Source organism: Corvus moneduloides, chromosome 17, assembly GCF_009650955.1.
Source record: "Corvus moneduloides isolate bCorMon1 chromosome 17, bCorMon1.pri, whole genome shotgun sequence".
NCBI lineage: Eukaryota > Metazoa > Chordata > Aves > Passeriformes > Corvidae > Corvus > Corvus moneduloides.
The window spans coordinates 11,852,642-11,868,470 of record NC_045492.1 but is presented as its reverse complement, the minus strand read 5'-3'; the positions used below and the strand labels follow the sequence as shown (position 1 = coordinate 11,868,470).

At 39.8% G+C, this 15,829-nt stretch overlaps 1 protein-coding gene across 1 annotated transcript in view; it reads left to right on the top strand.

Moving 5' to 3' along the window:
- Positions 1-14,970, top strand: part of VAPB (VAMP associated protein B and C) — a 33,466-nt gene extending 18,496 nt beyond the window's left edge. Inside the window, exons 3-6 of the mRNA XM_032127146.1 lie at positions 5,153-5,256; positions 7,471-7,551; positions 8,751-8,927; positions 11,096-14,970. Coding sequence (XP_031983037.1) covers positions 5,153-5,256; positions 7,471-7,551; positions 8,751-8,927; positions 11,096-11,254 — 521 coding nt within the window. The 3' untranslated portion in view covers positions 11,255-14,970. The remainder of the gene's footprint in view (positions 1-5,152; positions 5,257-7,470; positions 7,552-8,750; positions 8,928-11,095) is intronic.
- Positions 14,971-15,829: the final 859 nt, after the last annotated feature.

Below are 15,829 nucleotides of genomic sequence, written 5' to 3'. Positions count from 1 at the left end.
ACAGAGGACTGATTTTGGAGTTAATGAAGTGAAAAATAAATAGAATTTGGTTCTTTGCTTCTGTATCAGTTACCTTTTCAGTCATTTAATTCAAGTCTTGCACAAGGCATAAAACCAGGACTTGAATAAATAAGACTTGAATTCCTCCAAACCTAGTGAAAATACTACCGATGAGAAATTATTAAACTATAGTTAATTCAGTAATTTCTGGACACTTAAGCTAATTGGGCTGTATTTGCTATATGCAATCTGTCCCCTTTGCAGTTGCTGACAGGCTTTACCACAGCCACTGATAGCAGTGCATTGGTGCTGCACTTGGTCTCCAAAAAATCAGTGCCTAAGCATTTGTTAGTCTCAGAGAATATTACTGCTTGAAGCTGAATTTGGGACAGCCTCTTCCTTCTTGCACTGTAGTAACCAGATGCCTTTCTTATACTCCTGTGAAACTGTGTCTATACTATTTTGCTGCAAGTAAATGAGAAGATATTCTGCTCTAAGAGGCAGCAGTTCCATTTTATTTCACACTAATATGATGGCTCATTTAAACACGTACAAAATCTAGAAAAATAAAGCTCACTTTAATCTAGTAGAGTCTCAAATGCTGCCTTCTTATGCCATATCACAGCTTTTGCTAAATACCAGCATTTGAGGCCCTGTCAGCATGTGCAGCCTGCTGGGATGGCAGGTTTGGAGCCCGTGTTTTCACCTGTTATATAATGGCATGTAATTTTAACAGCTGAGTTTATGTAACTGTCGGGAAGCGTATGTGTGCACTGTCATCTGATTCCATTGCATTGGGGCTGCAATACTTGGGAAAAAGAGTATTTGCACACATTCCACTGCTGTTAAGCATGTCTGATTTCAGCAAAGATAGCTGATTTTGTGGCTTTGAAGTCTAAATAAAAAGCATGAATGGATTACAAAGGAAAAGTGAAGGAATGCCAGCAGATGCTGGTGAGTCTGCAATAGGTGTATAAGGGGGAGAGAGGAATTGCAGATGGTACTGTCTGTGCACAGTGTCCCACTGAAGAGAGCAGTCTGAACATGCCTCCTAAAAATGGGGAGGAGCTGACATTAGCCTTGGGTTGCTGTCAAATATCCAGGGAGGGATTTTTAGTCTTTTGTGAGCTTGCCTGGCTTTGAAAAGGCATTGCCTTGAGCAGGGATGGAGCTGCAGCCCTGTGCTCTGCAGTCGCAGTGGGTCTGCCCCATTCCCTCAGGCACCGATTGTGTCCCATCCACTGCTGCGTTCCCAGACTTTCCTTGGCAGTGTCACTCCTGTGCCCTGTTCCCAAGGAGCTCCCAGGACTCTGCAGAAACTACCAGTTTTGGGGTTGTTCTTGCCTGCCTGCTTTAAAATTTTATCTTGGTCCTCACAGATTCAAAACTTATTAGTATTATTGAAATATTTACAGAAATTTTATGTTTATTTATGTAAATATGGACAAAGAGGGAATGGTGCAGTGGATTCTTGCTTGTTTCTGTAGATGTGTCTTTTGCTCACCTCTGTCAGAGCTGATGGAATTCCACAAGGATCTTGAGGCTCACCCCTGTTTCTGGTTGGGATATTTTATGTGACATAAGTGTGGTAGATTTGATCCATCCAGACCATGAATTCTGTACATTGCCATTTGGGAAATTGATTGATAAAGCTAGAAAAGAAAAAAATAGATTGATAGTGTATTGAAGGAGCTGCTTAAGAATGAACAGTGATATGGATGGAAATGTGATAGCAGGGAGCTACTAGTTATGTTTCTTAAAAGTGATTCTTGGTTCTAATCTTGTTTAATGCTTTTACAAGCAATTCTGGAAAAAAAGAGTACACTAAAAACCCTGATGATGTTGTAAAGTTGGGAGATTGAAGATATGCAGCAGAATTAGGTGTCCTTGAAGGCTACAGTAAGAGAAATGGGATGAGTTTCATCAGAAAAACTGCAAAATCACATATTTGGAGTATAAAATACTCCTGCTATAATTGCAAGCTTGTTAAATGAAGGGGCCTGATGGGGGTGAGCAAGATGCTGACATAATGTGGCTGTGAGTAAAGCAAATGTAGCATCATGTATCTGGATAAGGAAAGAGGTGAGAGGGCATAAATACTGTGATTCAGGACGTTAGTAAAGTTTCCTGCACGTATAATTAGAGGAGCTCAAACCAAAAGAGGTGCAGAGGATGAATGGGGAGCCTGACCCAGAGAGGACCCACCAAGTCTGGCTTAAGTTTACCAGAAGGCCAAGAGTTGCCATGATTGATGTCTCAGAGGGTGCCAGAAGTAAATGACTCTTCCCGTTCTCTGGTATTTCAGCATAAGGGCAGTGTTGGTCCAGGACCAAGTAAACAGGTCATTAATAAATTCAGATGGAAACTAGAGGAAGGTTGCTGACTATCTGAGCTGGGAGACTTTTCTGTTCCTTCTGCTCTTGGAAAGGACAGCTAGATCCTAGCAGGTGTTAAAGGTGTTCCCTGCTTCAGATTTCCTCTGTTCCTTGAGAAAGCTGGTTTATTCTAGGAAAACCAGAGGAGTTTAATGCTTCTGTCATTGTGACTAACTTTGCCAGTATACTGTTCCATGGAAAAGAAGGAGCATGTTGAGTGGTCAGTGCCTCTCCTTGGCTCTCTGCAGAGCGCAAAATGCTGGGGATATTGCAGGAATGTGTGAGAAAACTGATGTCCATTGATCTCTCAGTGACTCTGCAGTTTTTGCTTGTGGTAAAACAGTGCTGGTGCTTGAGCTGTAGGGTGAGCAGCTTGGGAAGTGGTTGAGGTATCTCTGCCTGATGGATGCTGCTGCCAGTAAACTTGAAGATCATATTAATATATTTTTTTTTCTTAAAAAATATTCTTGCAACATATCTGACTTCTGATGAAAGCTGAAACTTCTGACCAGATGGGACAACTGATGTGATAAGGCATTTTGTAGGAACACTCTTTTCACATAAGTTTTGCATAAGGTTTGTGTTTTCCATTCAGAACAAAGGAGCCACATCCCCAGTAGCAATTTCTCCAGCAATTAGGGCAGTTTTATGAAACTGATCTTTCACAGAAACCCCACTAGTATGTGGATAAATACTAAAATGGCTTGGTTTCCTCTTGAAAAAACAACATATTTTTGAGCTTCCCATCTGGCTTACAAGACATTTGCTGAATAATTGTGTCAACGTGGCTTTCATGTATTGATCTAAAAATACAAGTGCTACCAACGTCTGTGCTGTCAAGCCCTCTCTGGCTCTTGTGGTTCAGTGAATGGAGCTTGGAAAGCTCGTTTGGCATTCCAGGATGGATTCAGCACTGTCCCTTGGGAAGTGAGGATTTTCAAATGAGCTGATAGTTGCACTCAGCAAAGCAAGCTGAAAAAACCACAATCTGTAGAAGTTCCATAAATGCTGGATAGTTCTGACTATCCAGTTGGATCTTACACATTATGTAGATTTAAAATTATTTAAGTGTCTACTGAATCGTTAAAAAAAACTGGTATTCGCGGACAAAATCTCTCTAACAAATTGCTTCTAACTCCTAGCTAAAGTTTAACTCTTCATAATCTTGACTCACTACTACAGAGGAGAAAAAGCGATGCTGCTGCTTTTCAGTGATGTGTCAGACAGTGTTGAAATAGTTGTGCTTTCACAGTGCAGTCACTCCTGTTTGGAAAATACTTAGTTTGGAATAATATACCGAGTACTGCAAGGTGAATTTAAAATGTATATATAATTTTTAAAGCACCTCATCTGAGAGAATTTATTGCCTTCCTTCTCTTTGGGCTTTAAAAGGCATGTGGTTTTTGATGGCCACAGACTGTGTGCACATTAGAGATGATACAGCCATAACATACCCTGCTCATTAAGGGAGGCAGATTGGTTTGTCTTGCCTTCATTTGCAACAAATGGGGTCTTTGGATATTGCTTTTATATGACAAACCCCTGCAATTAGTGTGTATGAATTTGGGCACATAATGTTAGTAGCACCAGTACTTGAAAATGGTCCTAATTCTTGAACTGCTTCTCTTCGTAGTGATTGAATTGAGGGGCTGAACTAAGACCGGTCATAAAATGTGAATTTTTAAACCTTACACCATTTTTTTCTGTTAGCAGTAATAGCAGTATTTGTAAGCTTCATTTGCAGTTTGAGGGGGTGGTGGCTTTTTGCAGTTTCTAATAACATGTTTGTGTTGCTTATTTTCACATGTTCTGTCTCACTTTGAAGCCAAACTCCTGTTTATTAATGTCCTGACAGCTGAATATCCAGGTGTCACTCACAATTGTGGGGGTTCCAAGTGACCGTTGTGATTAAAGAATATTCCATGTAAATGGAATACCCAGCTGCCCCTCTTTGGCTTGCTTTAACCCAACAGCAAAGACATGGAAATTCCCAAATTAAATAAAAGCACACACACTCTAAACCTGCTGTTCCTTCCTCTCTGTACCCTGAACACAGTCGTTCTCTTCATAAGTAAATTTTGGAATGCTTTTGATTTTTTGAATGAAGATAAATACATTCCTTGCATACCTTTCGTAGGCAAAGTTTGCATCACATTTAACTATAAACTTCCAGCTATAAATTGGTAACAAACCTTCAGTAACTTATTTGTGGAAGAGAAATACTTGCACTTGATAAAGCAAATACCATGAGACTCTTAAACTTTGTAGAGGAAATTTCCATCTCGAGACTTGAACTTCAGGGTTTACAATGTTTGACTTCGCCTCTGTAGCTTTTCTTGGTCACCATCAGCAATATTGTGTGTACAGCTCATCAAAATGCTTGTTACTTCTGCCCCAAGGATGGAGCAAGACAAAAAGATGCTGCCTTGGAAAATTTCTCCCTCTGTCCCAGAAGATACATAAATTATCCTATTTCCTATAAATTACTATTGTTATCTTGCCATAGCTGTGTACAGAATATTGTAGAGTGATCAGCATTTCCAGAATTCTCAGACAAAAGTCTAGACAGACTGAGAAAATCTGGTTTTCTTGCGTCCTTTCAGAATTCTGGTTTAAAGTGAGGTTCCTGATCTCAACTGCTGCTTTGGTCGTAACAACAGACAACTTGAAACCATTTTAATGTTTGTTTTTCTGAAATCTGGTAACTGTGTCATCAGTGCATGACTCTGCACCAGAGCAATGTTAATGCCATGTGTTCTGGGGTTTTTTTCTTTCAGTGATGCTACAGCCTTTTGACTATGACCCTAATGAGAAAAGTAAACACAAGTTTATGGTTCAGTCTATGTTTGCTCCAGCTGATACTTCAGATATGGAAGCAGTAGTAAGTATTGAAATAATTTTAAATGGATTTCTTTCTAATTGTATAACTTTTAAGTCCTTTTACTGCGTTCTTTAAGGACTGTTGTCAAACCATGCTGGAATGGTCCTTGAAAGCTTTTCCAGATTTCCAACTCTGCATGGCAGGGAATGTTCTGTTATTTTGAGCCCCAGGAACCTTGTACTGAAAGTTGGTGTCTGTGGTTGCTTCTCTAGGAAGCTGCTGTCAGTAATGGGATGACAAGTCATGAAACAAGTCGTTGTAGTTTTTTGCAGTATATCCTTTAGAAAGGCCAGCTTGAACCATATATTCTAAGGATATACAGAATATATTCAAAATCTGTATCATCTTATATATTTTATGCATCTACTCTCAGTCTTGAGTCTTCTCTTGAGCAGCTCTTTTTGCAAGATGCAAGAGGATGATTTACAAGTATTGTATTTTCCTTTATCCCTACCTGTGTCTGCTGTGGCTTTGTAAATGAAAGGCCCTCATAGATTCTGTCCTGTGAATTACAAATGAAAGTAGTAGAAATATGTAGGTGCTGGAGCAGAGAAGGACAAAAGACATAGAAAGACCATCAGGCTACAGTAAGACAGCCTGGAAAGCAGTAAACCCTCATGTCAACTGGTGGCTTTCCTTTACCAGCAAGATTTGCCCCCAGAAGAAGGCACAAGGAAGCTTTCTCTAGCCTGGCTTTTGTTAGCTTGAGAGAACACTCAGTGGCTATTGAGGACACAATATAAAAAAGGAAAAAAACCATTACTCTAAAAGTGTGTGGCTTGTGTGTGCTACTTAAAAACAAAAAAGCCAACCCAGAAGAACTCTACAGTAGTCCTTACAATATGTGTCTTCTTCTGAACATCTTCTTAAAGCTGGGGCGCTCTGCAGGTTAATAATTTCCCTTCTGAAACTGATTTATGGAACTATATTTATTTAATGGGCTCAAAATAAGATCCAGTGGGAGAAACAGCAATAGTAATAAAATGTCTGCATCACTAGAAAGATAAGCCAGTCTGCCTTTCTTTCGAGCTCTTTAATTTTTATGAGTTACTTTATACCATGACAAGTGTTATTCTGCTGGCAAAGAATGTTTTTTAGTACCTATATGGGCCTTTCAGTTTTCCAGAGCTCTCCAGACCAATATGATTCCTTTTCCTGTAACACTTTGATCAGTTCTCAGTTTTGTTACCACTCTCCAGATCTCTTCCTATTCTGGATGAACAGGTGAGACCAGTTATGGGAGTAACTATAAAGCTTTCAACACTTCACAGGCAGCCAAGGAGCTCAAAATAGAACTCTGACTTCAGCCCCAGCAAAGCTGAGCTACGATTCAGCTGTTTAGGATGGGTTAAATATTACTCCAGATTGCACGGGCTTAGCCATAATTTGTCACCTACTTGAGATATACTGAGGAATACCAAGCTACCAGGAGGATGGTCAAAGTGAAGAGGAGCACGTGAGAACTCCAGGATATCAGTGTGGACACTTCTTGCTGTTTATTACCACTGAGAATAAATCTTTTCACTTCAGGGTTACAGCTGACACTGAGCAGAGATTTATCACTGCTGATCCCTATCAAAAAGATTGCAAGGAATCTTGTTTATGGCAGACTCCCCAGCTGAAGGGGAGAGAAGGTGTGAGGGCAAGTTATCCCTCTGTAGGTAGCACATCTGGTGCTGTTCAGACATTGATGCTGAAAAGTAAGGATGTGGAAAACAAGGAGGGGGAAGAACAGTCCTGTAGTTCATTCCAGAAGAAAAGCTCATGTGAAATTTTAAAATTTTGAATAGAAACTCCACTGGGCAAAGAGTTGAGAACTCACACTGTGATTGATTTGGGGGCTTGTTATCTTTCCCTTCCCTTGAATTCGCACCTCCTTTTTCTTTTTTTTTTCTTTTTTTTAAGCAGGCCCATAACTCCCCCTGTCTCTGCTAATTACCTGACACAGCTCCCAGTTCTCTCATAAATTACCTGTGGAAGTTTCAGACTATTTAGAATGATTTACTTCATAGTATCTGGTCTGTCTTTATGATACCACTCAGTTATGTATTTGATCTCATTTTTCATTCTGTATGTGGATAATGGCAATGTGATAAACACCTGTGGGTTTTTTCTGAGTGAAATGGTGTGATTTGTTTACATAATGCACTGCATTTCCAACCTGCCTGACTATACTAATATGTTTAATATTAAATTAATATTAACTTATTCCAGTGGAAAGAAGCAAAACCGGAAGAACTCATGGATTCGAAACTTAGGTGTGTGTTTGAGCTACCAGCAGAAAATGATAAGCCTGTGAGTATTTTCAGATGCATATTGAGTGATTTAACTTAATACCACAGTAAATCCTGTGAAATGGCATGTTTATTCAGAAAGCTATATAAGCACAAGACAGAAGCCTCTGTTTCACTGCCTGGATGGCATTACCCTTCATAAACACAATATAAACTATTTAAAATATTGGTAATCCTTGGTGTAACTAGCAGCCAGTTTGAACATAAGTGCAGCAGTAGCACAAAGCAATTTTTGAGTTGATCTGTTTTCATTTAGTGAACAGTCACAGGATAAAGAATACTTAAAAAAAGATTAAAGATGCTGATTGCTGGTTGTGAAGCTCAGAGTTTATACTGAAGCAGTTATAACCATCGGCAATGTAAATTTGCCTGTCCAACACTCCCCTTTGCTTCCTTGGTACAACACTTATTTTGGCAAGTAAATTGGTAGAAAGCTGGTGAGGAAGGCACAAAAGCAGTTAGGAATTATATTGCAATCCTAATATTGTAGGATCCTTTTTTAGGGTAATGAACATATTAATTTCTAATGGAAGTATGTAGTGTGCAATGTAGAACTGATAATGGATTGAATAAAATGAAAAATGCTTCCTAATGTGCAGGTACTAAAGGCACAGTTGTTCTACTTTGCACTGAACAGTGTAATTAGGATTATGTAGTTGATTGGGTGGGGAGAGGTTTGTTTCCATAAGAGACCGTTTCTAAAGTGCAGAGCATGGAAAGGATCCAAAGGCAGGAGAGGGTGCAGGCTTTGGAGGTCTGAACCTTTGTTTCCCAGCTTGGGCTGCAAGTTCCTCCATCCCTACAGAAACACAGAAGGAGGGAGAGGGGACAGCCAGGAGTGGGGAGTGAAGGGAGAGGGAGCTGCAGCACTGTCCTGGCTCCTGCAGTAGCTGCTTGTGTTGTGCCTGGGGAGGGAAGAGTGAGGAGGCCACTGATTGTGGGACCTGGTTTAGAGACATCTCCTTTTCTGTATATTCAGGGTCTGAAAAGTCAGGGTCATTCTGTCTTCACTTATTGCTGCTGATCTGGTGTTGTCTGGGAAAGCAGTAAAATTACAGAAAGCAAAATGTTGTTTATTTCTTTTTATACAGGCATGTGTCAGGTGTGCACAGACAATTTTACCTGATTCTCCTCCTATATATCAGGTGTGTGGTGTGGTGTTAATAACTAACCAAAAATCACTCTATCCTTTTTTAACAGCATGACATAGAAATAAATAAAATTGTATCCACAACTGCAACAAAGACAGATTCCTCTGTAATGTCTAAATCAATAAGTTCTTCTTTGGATGACACTGAAGTTAAGAAAGTAATGGAAGACTATAAGAGGCTTCAAGTAGAAGTTCAGAGGTTACGGGAGGAGAATAAACAGTTTAAGGTAAAGATCGCTGTTGTTTTCTTTTCAGATTTACCCCTTTCCTGAAAAAGAAGCTTCCATCTTAAAGGTTTGGTTACCTGACTTTAGCACAATATTTTAATATTGTCTATAAAGTAAAAGATAATTCAGGTTTCTCTCTGTAAACTCTGAGAAGGTGCTGAAATCAATGGTCCCTTTGAAAGGAGGCACAAGTCATGCAGTCACAGAAGGTGATTGGGTAGCAACCCAGAGGAGTGAATTCCCTCTCTTTTTTTCTTTTCCCACCTAATTTCTCAGTCTGAATTAAGCATTCAGTGTTGGACTTGGCCCTGTTCTCCCCAAACTGGTGGGAGCTTGAGGGCAGCGTTGTGCAAATACTGAGTGTTTCAGTAATTGCACCTGTAATGTGCTGCTGAAATGGCCAAATTAAGACACATGAATGGGAAATGTGCTTCCTGTCATATCCAGCACATGGCTGGGAAATCCAGTACTTGAGAAACTTTTATCACTGCTGAAAAATTCCTTTTTACAGTAGTTTGATTTGTTGTATCTACTTCCATAGATATCAGCACCAAGGAAAGTGTGGATGTTGTGACTCTTGCAGCCCAGTGAAAGGAGCTCTGTTCTCTCAGCTCTGATGCTGCTTGACTGGCTGATGCATGGAGGAATTCTTGAAAACAGAGTTGTTTTGCACAGAAATAATACGTGTACATAACAGACATGACCCTAACTTCTCCTTGTGTTCTTATTTTGCCAGCAACTCAATACTCTAAATACTCAATACTCTAAATTTAATTAAATTTAATTGTTTTGCAAATCAGTCTTGAATAAACACTCTGTAGGAGCTATCTAGAATTGAGCTGATGTCTTACAGTAATGTCCTTGATCAGTGAGCTCTTTGTTCCCTTTGTGGAGTGTTAAAAACATCTGTAAAACATCAGAAAACAATGCTAAATCACTGCCTGCTACCAGGTGCTGTCAATGTCAGGCTAGAGTCACTGTCAGAGGGAAGTTAAAATATTTAAAATGAAAATTTGTTGTTTCTATACAAAACTTGTTGTATGTAAACAGCATTTTATTGTTTACAAAAGTCAGTTGTCCCCATTTAGACTTAGAGCAGCAGTGAGGTATTGGGTAGCCTGAGGCTTTCAGTGAGTAAATTAATTAATTAGTTAATAAAAAATAAGTTCACTTTCAGATCATGTAGGTGCCCCTTTAAATTCGAAAGTGAGAAGCACTGACATACCCTGAGCCCTTGAACTTCACTTATCTGACAATTATCTGACAAGGCTGCAGTAACTTTTATTACAATTTTATTTCTTGAATTTTTTTTTTAAGTATAGACTGGAGCCTTTTGCTTTGGTACCTTATACTTTTGCACTATAATACTGTATCTAAAAAGTCTAACACTGTTGCTTCAGCTGGACACAAATTAAGTCACAAAAGACTCCTTTGCCCCTGTCCTGAAGTGCTCTGAGTGTGTGTGTGTGACTGGAGTGTGCTAACACACAGCTGTGCTGCACAACAGCTCAGGGAGAGCTGAGGGGAGCTTCACCCCACTTGAAATGAGAGTATCTGCTGGTCTTACATTGTTTTATCCATTGTCTCATCTTTAAATCAGGTGAGCTGCCAAAGTCGTACCAAGAAAATATCTTAATTATTGCCATTAGGTTCATGTCAAAATGTCAGCATTAATATGATGGGAGAAACAGATTTCCCTTCAAGGTCTGGGAAGATTTACTTGTGACATCTGACATGGGGAATGATGAGTGTAATTGCCTTGGGTTGTGAAAAACGTGCAACTTCATCTTAGTTGTATTGAGAGACATCTTCCCCAACAGCACCTTACTTGCTTGCAGAGCAAGAAAAGCACCTTCATGCCATTCTCTCCATTGCTTTTCTGAAGTTCTGGAGCTGTCTCTAGACTTTAGACAAGAGTTCTTGCAGGTTCCTCATTGCTTCCTCACTCCCTTAGCAGGAGAAAATTTCCAGGAGTGTGGCTTTGCTGTAGACACAGAATTCCTCTCCTGCCTCACTACCCTTCCTTCTCAGGATCATTCAGGAAACAGAGCTCTAACTTAGCTGTAAATTCGCTTTCACCTATTCTATAACACCCACCTAAATAAATACGATAAGGGTGAATATTGAAAGCACTTTTTTGTAGAAATAATCAATATCTCTTCCTTTAGGAAGAAGATGGACTGCGGATGAGGAAGGTACCCCAGACAAACAACCCAGTATCTCCTTCTGCAGCTGCTGTCAAGGACGAAGGGCTCAGCTCCAGACTACTTGCTTTGGTGGTTTTGTTCTTTGTCTTTGGTGTAATTATAGGAAAAATAGCCTTGTAGAGGCAGCATGCTGGAAAATTGTAAATTGGTTTGATGGTTCTGCCATATCATTGGATTAAATTTATTCATAACAATGTTTAAAAAAAAAATTAATGTATGACATCTCACAGGTCTTGCCTTTAAATTACCCCTGCACAAATACTATGTAACATAATCTAGAAAGTTCAAAATGTATGGTGAGGGAATGAATGAAAGAGAATATGCTTCAGTGATGAAGGGGGGGGAGAAAATCCTGATTTAACACTACAATGAAATATTGTATATGTCATTTTAAACATTCTTAGACCCTGGTACATGTTGCTGGATTACCTCTTTTTAAAAAAAAAAAAGAAAAAAAAAAGGAAAACTAGAAAAACCTCTTCCTCCACTGCTGGAGCTGGCCCTAAGGATGTTTGGAGCTGGGTTAGGCAGGAGGTGTTGATAACTTCTGTAAAATACGTTAATCCACCATTCTGCTCATAAATTTAACAGTTTCTGTCAGTGTCTTCAACTCTGTGCAAGTTACCAACTTCTTGGCACTTAAATGAGTAGTGAGAAGCTGCAAAGACTTGTCTGTGGCAACACTGAGGGAGCTGGGCAGCACCGAGGGGCTCATTCGGAATAAAGGTCAATGCCTTGTTCTCACCAAGGGACCAAGCTACAGTGCTGTTGGTTCATTTAGCTGAATTAAAATGTTATTCAGAGATGTTTAATGCATATTTGACTTATTTAATGTATTTCCTCTCATGTTTCCTTATTGTCACAAAATTGACTAATACTTTGTGGTATGAAAAGGCACCTGTTCAAAGCCAGTGAAAAGAACTAGAAATTTGCTGCTGTAGTGGTGCAAGATTATTCTGCCTCCTGGTGTTTTTGGGCACTACACAATTGTTGGGAGTTTTGATCATCTAAGCATTGGGGAAATAGTGGTCAGGAAACTGTTTTTGTATGTAAATAAGTCTATCTAGGGGAGAAACAAAAATATTAGTAGTAAACTAGTCCTATGCCGTAAAAAGACCAATCTTGTTTGACTATGTAGCATCTTAAAAAAAAAAGAAAAAAAAAGAAAAGAAAAATTAAATAAAGCCCCCAAATTAATGTTTCCTTTGTTACTTTTGTCCTGTTCTCACAGTTTTAGAGGTGGGGAGGAAAGAGTGTTCTCTTGTCAGCTTTGTTCATGGCATAAGGAAACTTGCAGTTGTATTTCAGGGTGAATTTCTTTTTTTTCCAGACTAATTTTAAAATCAGACCAAGCCACCCCATCATGAGCCTGACACACACAAGTTGTTCAGAGTAACCGTGTTGCTGCTGAGGTATAAGGTAACATCCCATTTTCCAGGTTAGTTCAGGAGTTCAGACACTTGACAGCACCTTCAGAGTAAGGTGAAGGTAATTTTGTGTCCAGGCTTCCTTTTACCACAAGGTGTATAAATAAACTCAGAGTGTTTTAACATGACGGATTCAGTAGATGAAACCATTTTTGAGCAGGTAAAGTCACATCTGTTCTTAAATGCTAGACCCAGAAACCTTCAGTGACAAAATTTTTTGTAGCATATTACAAGATGAAACTGTCTTTTAAAAATGACTTCATTCATTCCTTCCATAATCCTGGGATTCTGTGAGAAAGCTGTTGGGGCTGCAGCCTGCCTGCTGTACTCCTTGACCTTTATGTTTGTCCCACTTGTGTCTCAAGGGTTTCCTCCTTTGCAAGTGCTAATAAGTGAAATTTTATTTGAGGCTTAATAAGAAAATAGGTAGGAAAAAAAACCCATAACTGGTGTGTTCAGCTTATGAACATGAATATGGAAGTATTTCTAGGAGATTCAATAGAAAGGAGAGGTGTATTTTTTAGCATTTTAAAGTGCTGGTGCCTTGTCTGCTCAGAGGGAAGGGACAGAGCCACTGCAGCCTGGCTGCAAAGGGCAGGGCAGGTGGCAGATGAGCTGGAAAGGGCAAAGCCAGGAGTTTTTGGGACAAATTGGGCAGAATTGATCAAGAAGATACTTCCTGGGCAGTAGAAGCTGAAGAAAACTTTCTAATGAAGCATTCTTTTCAGAAAGCCGAGGTTGTGAGTGATACTGCAAAATTAGTTTTCATGGCTTTGAAGATTGTATTTGAGAAAACCTCTGCTGAAGGGACACTGACATAAGAAGTAGGTTTTTTTTAAGTGGCTGTAAATATCTTCTTCTCTTACCAGAATTCCTGATCTGCTTTAAATAAAAAAAAGTCTTTTTGAGACTCCTTTGTTCTGCTTAAAAACAGCCTAAAAAAGGTTGGATTTCAACAAAAAGTCACTGTCTTTGCAGGATAAAGGGGGAGGATTGAAGCTTTAAGCTAGTCTCCGTGAGTATGTCTGGAGTAATGTTCCAGGCTGGTTTTACACCCGGTGTAAGCTACCACAGCTGCCTTTGCTGGCCCAGGGCAAAGCCAGCAGCAACTCTCTCCTCCCCCAGTGCTCAGCAGTCACTTTTTGGTGATCTGTGCCAGCCTGGAACTGTAAATCGTTCATGAGCAAAGTTGTTCCTGGTGTTTGCACTCCAGGATCATAAAGAGGTCTCAGAAAACCCTCTCATGCTTTTCCAGATTCCCTTCAAACACGTGATCAAGGAGACCAGGAGAGGATTTCAGTGTTGGTAACATCTGTAGCCTGCAGCTGAGCTGACCCACACCAGTCCTGAACAAAACTCATAAATGAACTGCTTGTATTTTGGAATTTAACAAAATCCTGAGGTCTTCCCTCACCATTTTTGACAAGAGCCTGAACACAGTAGCCCTGAGTTGTCTGGGTAATGCTTTGCTTTGCTGAGCTTAAAATAAAGCGACTGATCAGGGGAATCCTCACTCCCTGTTTGACCAAACCCTTCTTTCATAGGCAGTAGAGAGAAATCTTAAGGATTTTTTTTCTTCCAGGGTTCCTAAAAGGCCAGTTTATAGCTAGAGGGCAAATATAGATTGGATGGGTATTCTTAAGCCACCTGACTGTTCTTGTAAGTTGTTCCTTCCATGGCAACACAAGAGCAAATGTTCTCATAAAGTATTCACAGAAAGTGAATTATTCTGAAGGACATTGTACATCTTAGGAAGTTGTGCACAAAGTGTAGTTTCTAAATAAGATTATTGTCTGGGGTCCTCACACAACATCAGATATTAGAAACCTGTGATTGATTCATGGTAGTAGAAATCAAGTTATTACTAATCTAATTATTGTCCTTGCTGTTACTTTAAGATGACCACTTGCACATTTATTGTTGATTTTTGTAACACCCAGTAGAGGCTGCTTGGTGCACTCTTTGGGCGAATTTGGGATAAACAGATATTTGAAATGTCTTGAAGCCTAGTGCTGGGAAATGAATGGAAAATGGTTTCTTCTATTTTTGTGTAGTTCTCCACATCTTAAAGCAAATAGTCCGTGCATGAATGAACATAACTATTGCTGTGCATTGGCAGTTGTCAGCTGGGAATGCACAGCTGGAGCAGCTGCATGTGCAAGCCAGGACCAGCTCAGGTTACTGGGGAGTAGCCTGGGGGCTGAAGAGCAAGATCATGTCATGTTGTTATGTTGAGGGGGATTGATGTACCATAATGTCATTTTCTAAAAATACAGGATTGTAAAGCTCAATGGTGGTGTTACTTTTTCCTCCTGAAATGCTGTTAGTGGGATAAAGTTGGAACTTCACTTTGCAATTCACTAGAATTTCTTTTCATCAATAAACTATGAAGGGTTTGTATCTGCTGCACATGTGAACTTGCAATTCTTGTCAGCAATTTTACATCGTGGTGTGCACAAGGAATGGATCATTTATGTCTTGACATACTTGATGTTGCATTGCCCAGTGGCAGAAAACTGTCATCCCTTTTCTTCAGAAAATGGCACTTCCTGTCTCTTCAGTGGAATATCCTTGATTTTCAGGCGCAGTAGTGACTTCACTGCTGTGCTCTTAAGTTTGAAACTATATTTCTCTTGCCCTATGTGATGTCCTCAAATTCCACATCCTGAGTTCTGTTTTCTATATAAAGTGAGGAAAAAAGCACCGCCAGAAATCCCTGTTTGAAATTAAAACCCGAGTAAAACAACACTCTGAAGCTCCTGTTTGTTGTGGCTGGGTCACAGCTACACTGGTGCTGCACAGGGCCTGGAGAGCCACTGGGCCGTGGTCTGGGAATGGAGGAGCATCCAGGGCCCAAGTCCTCGAGTGAGCAAGTTGAAAGGTGACAGGTGGTGAGTGAATTTCAGTGCAAGTGAAACAGTAATACAGAAGATGAGCTTCAGAGAACAAAGTAATTGTATTTCCACCGCTCAAATCTGCTTAACTATAAAATTTGTTTGTTTCTTTAATGGGTTGATTTTTTTTTTTACTGGATAAATGATGATTATTTTTAAATAACACAAGTAGAGCCAGCCAGGGATCTTGCACGTGATACTCTAATGAGCACACACCTGCACACTTGCAAAGTGACTGTGTGCCTGTCATTCACTCTGCCATTTCCTGTGGCTTCAGTTCCTGTTAAAGAACTAATTTCACGTTTGTACTTGAAGAGTAAAACTTTTTGAAACCTTTAGTAAACTTCTTTGCCTCCCAGTGCAGGCCTGAGTTT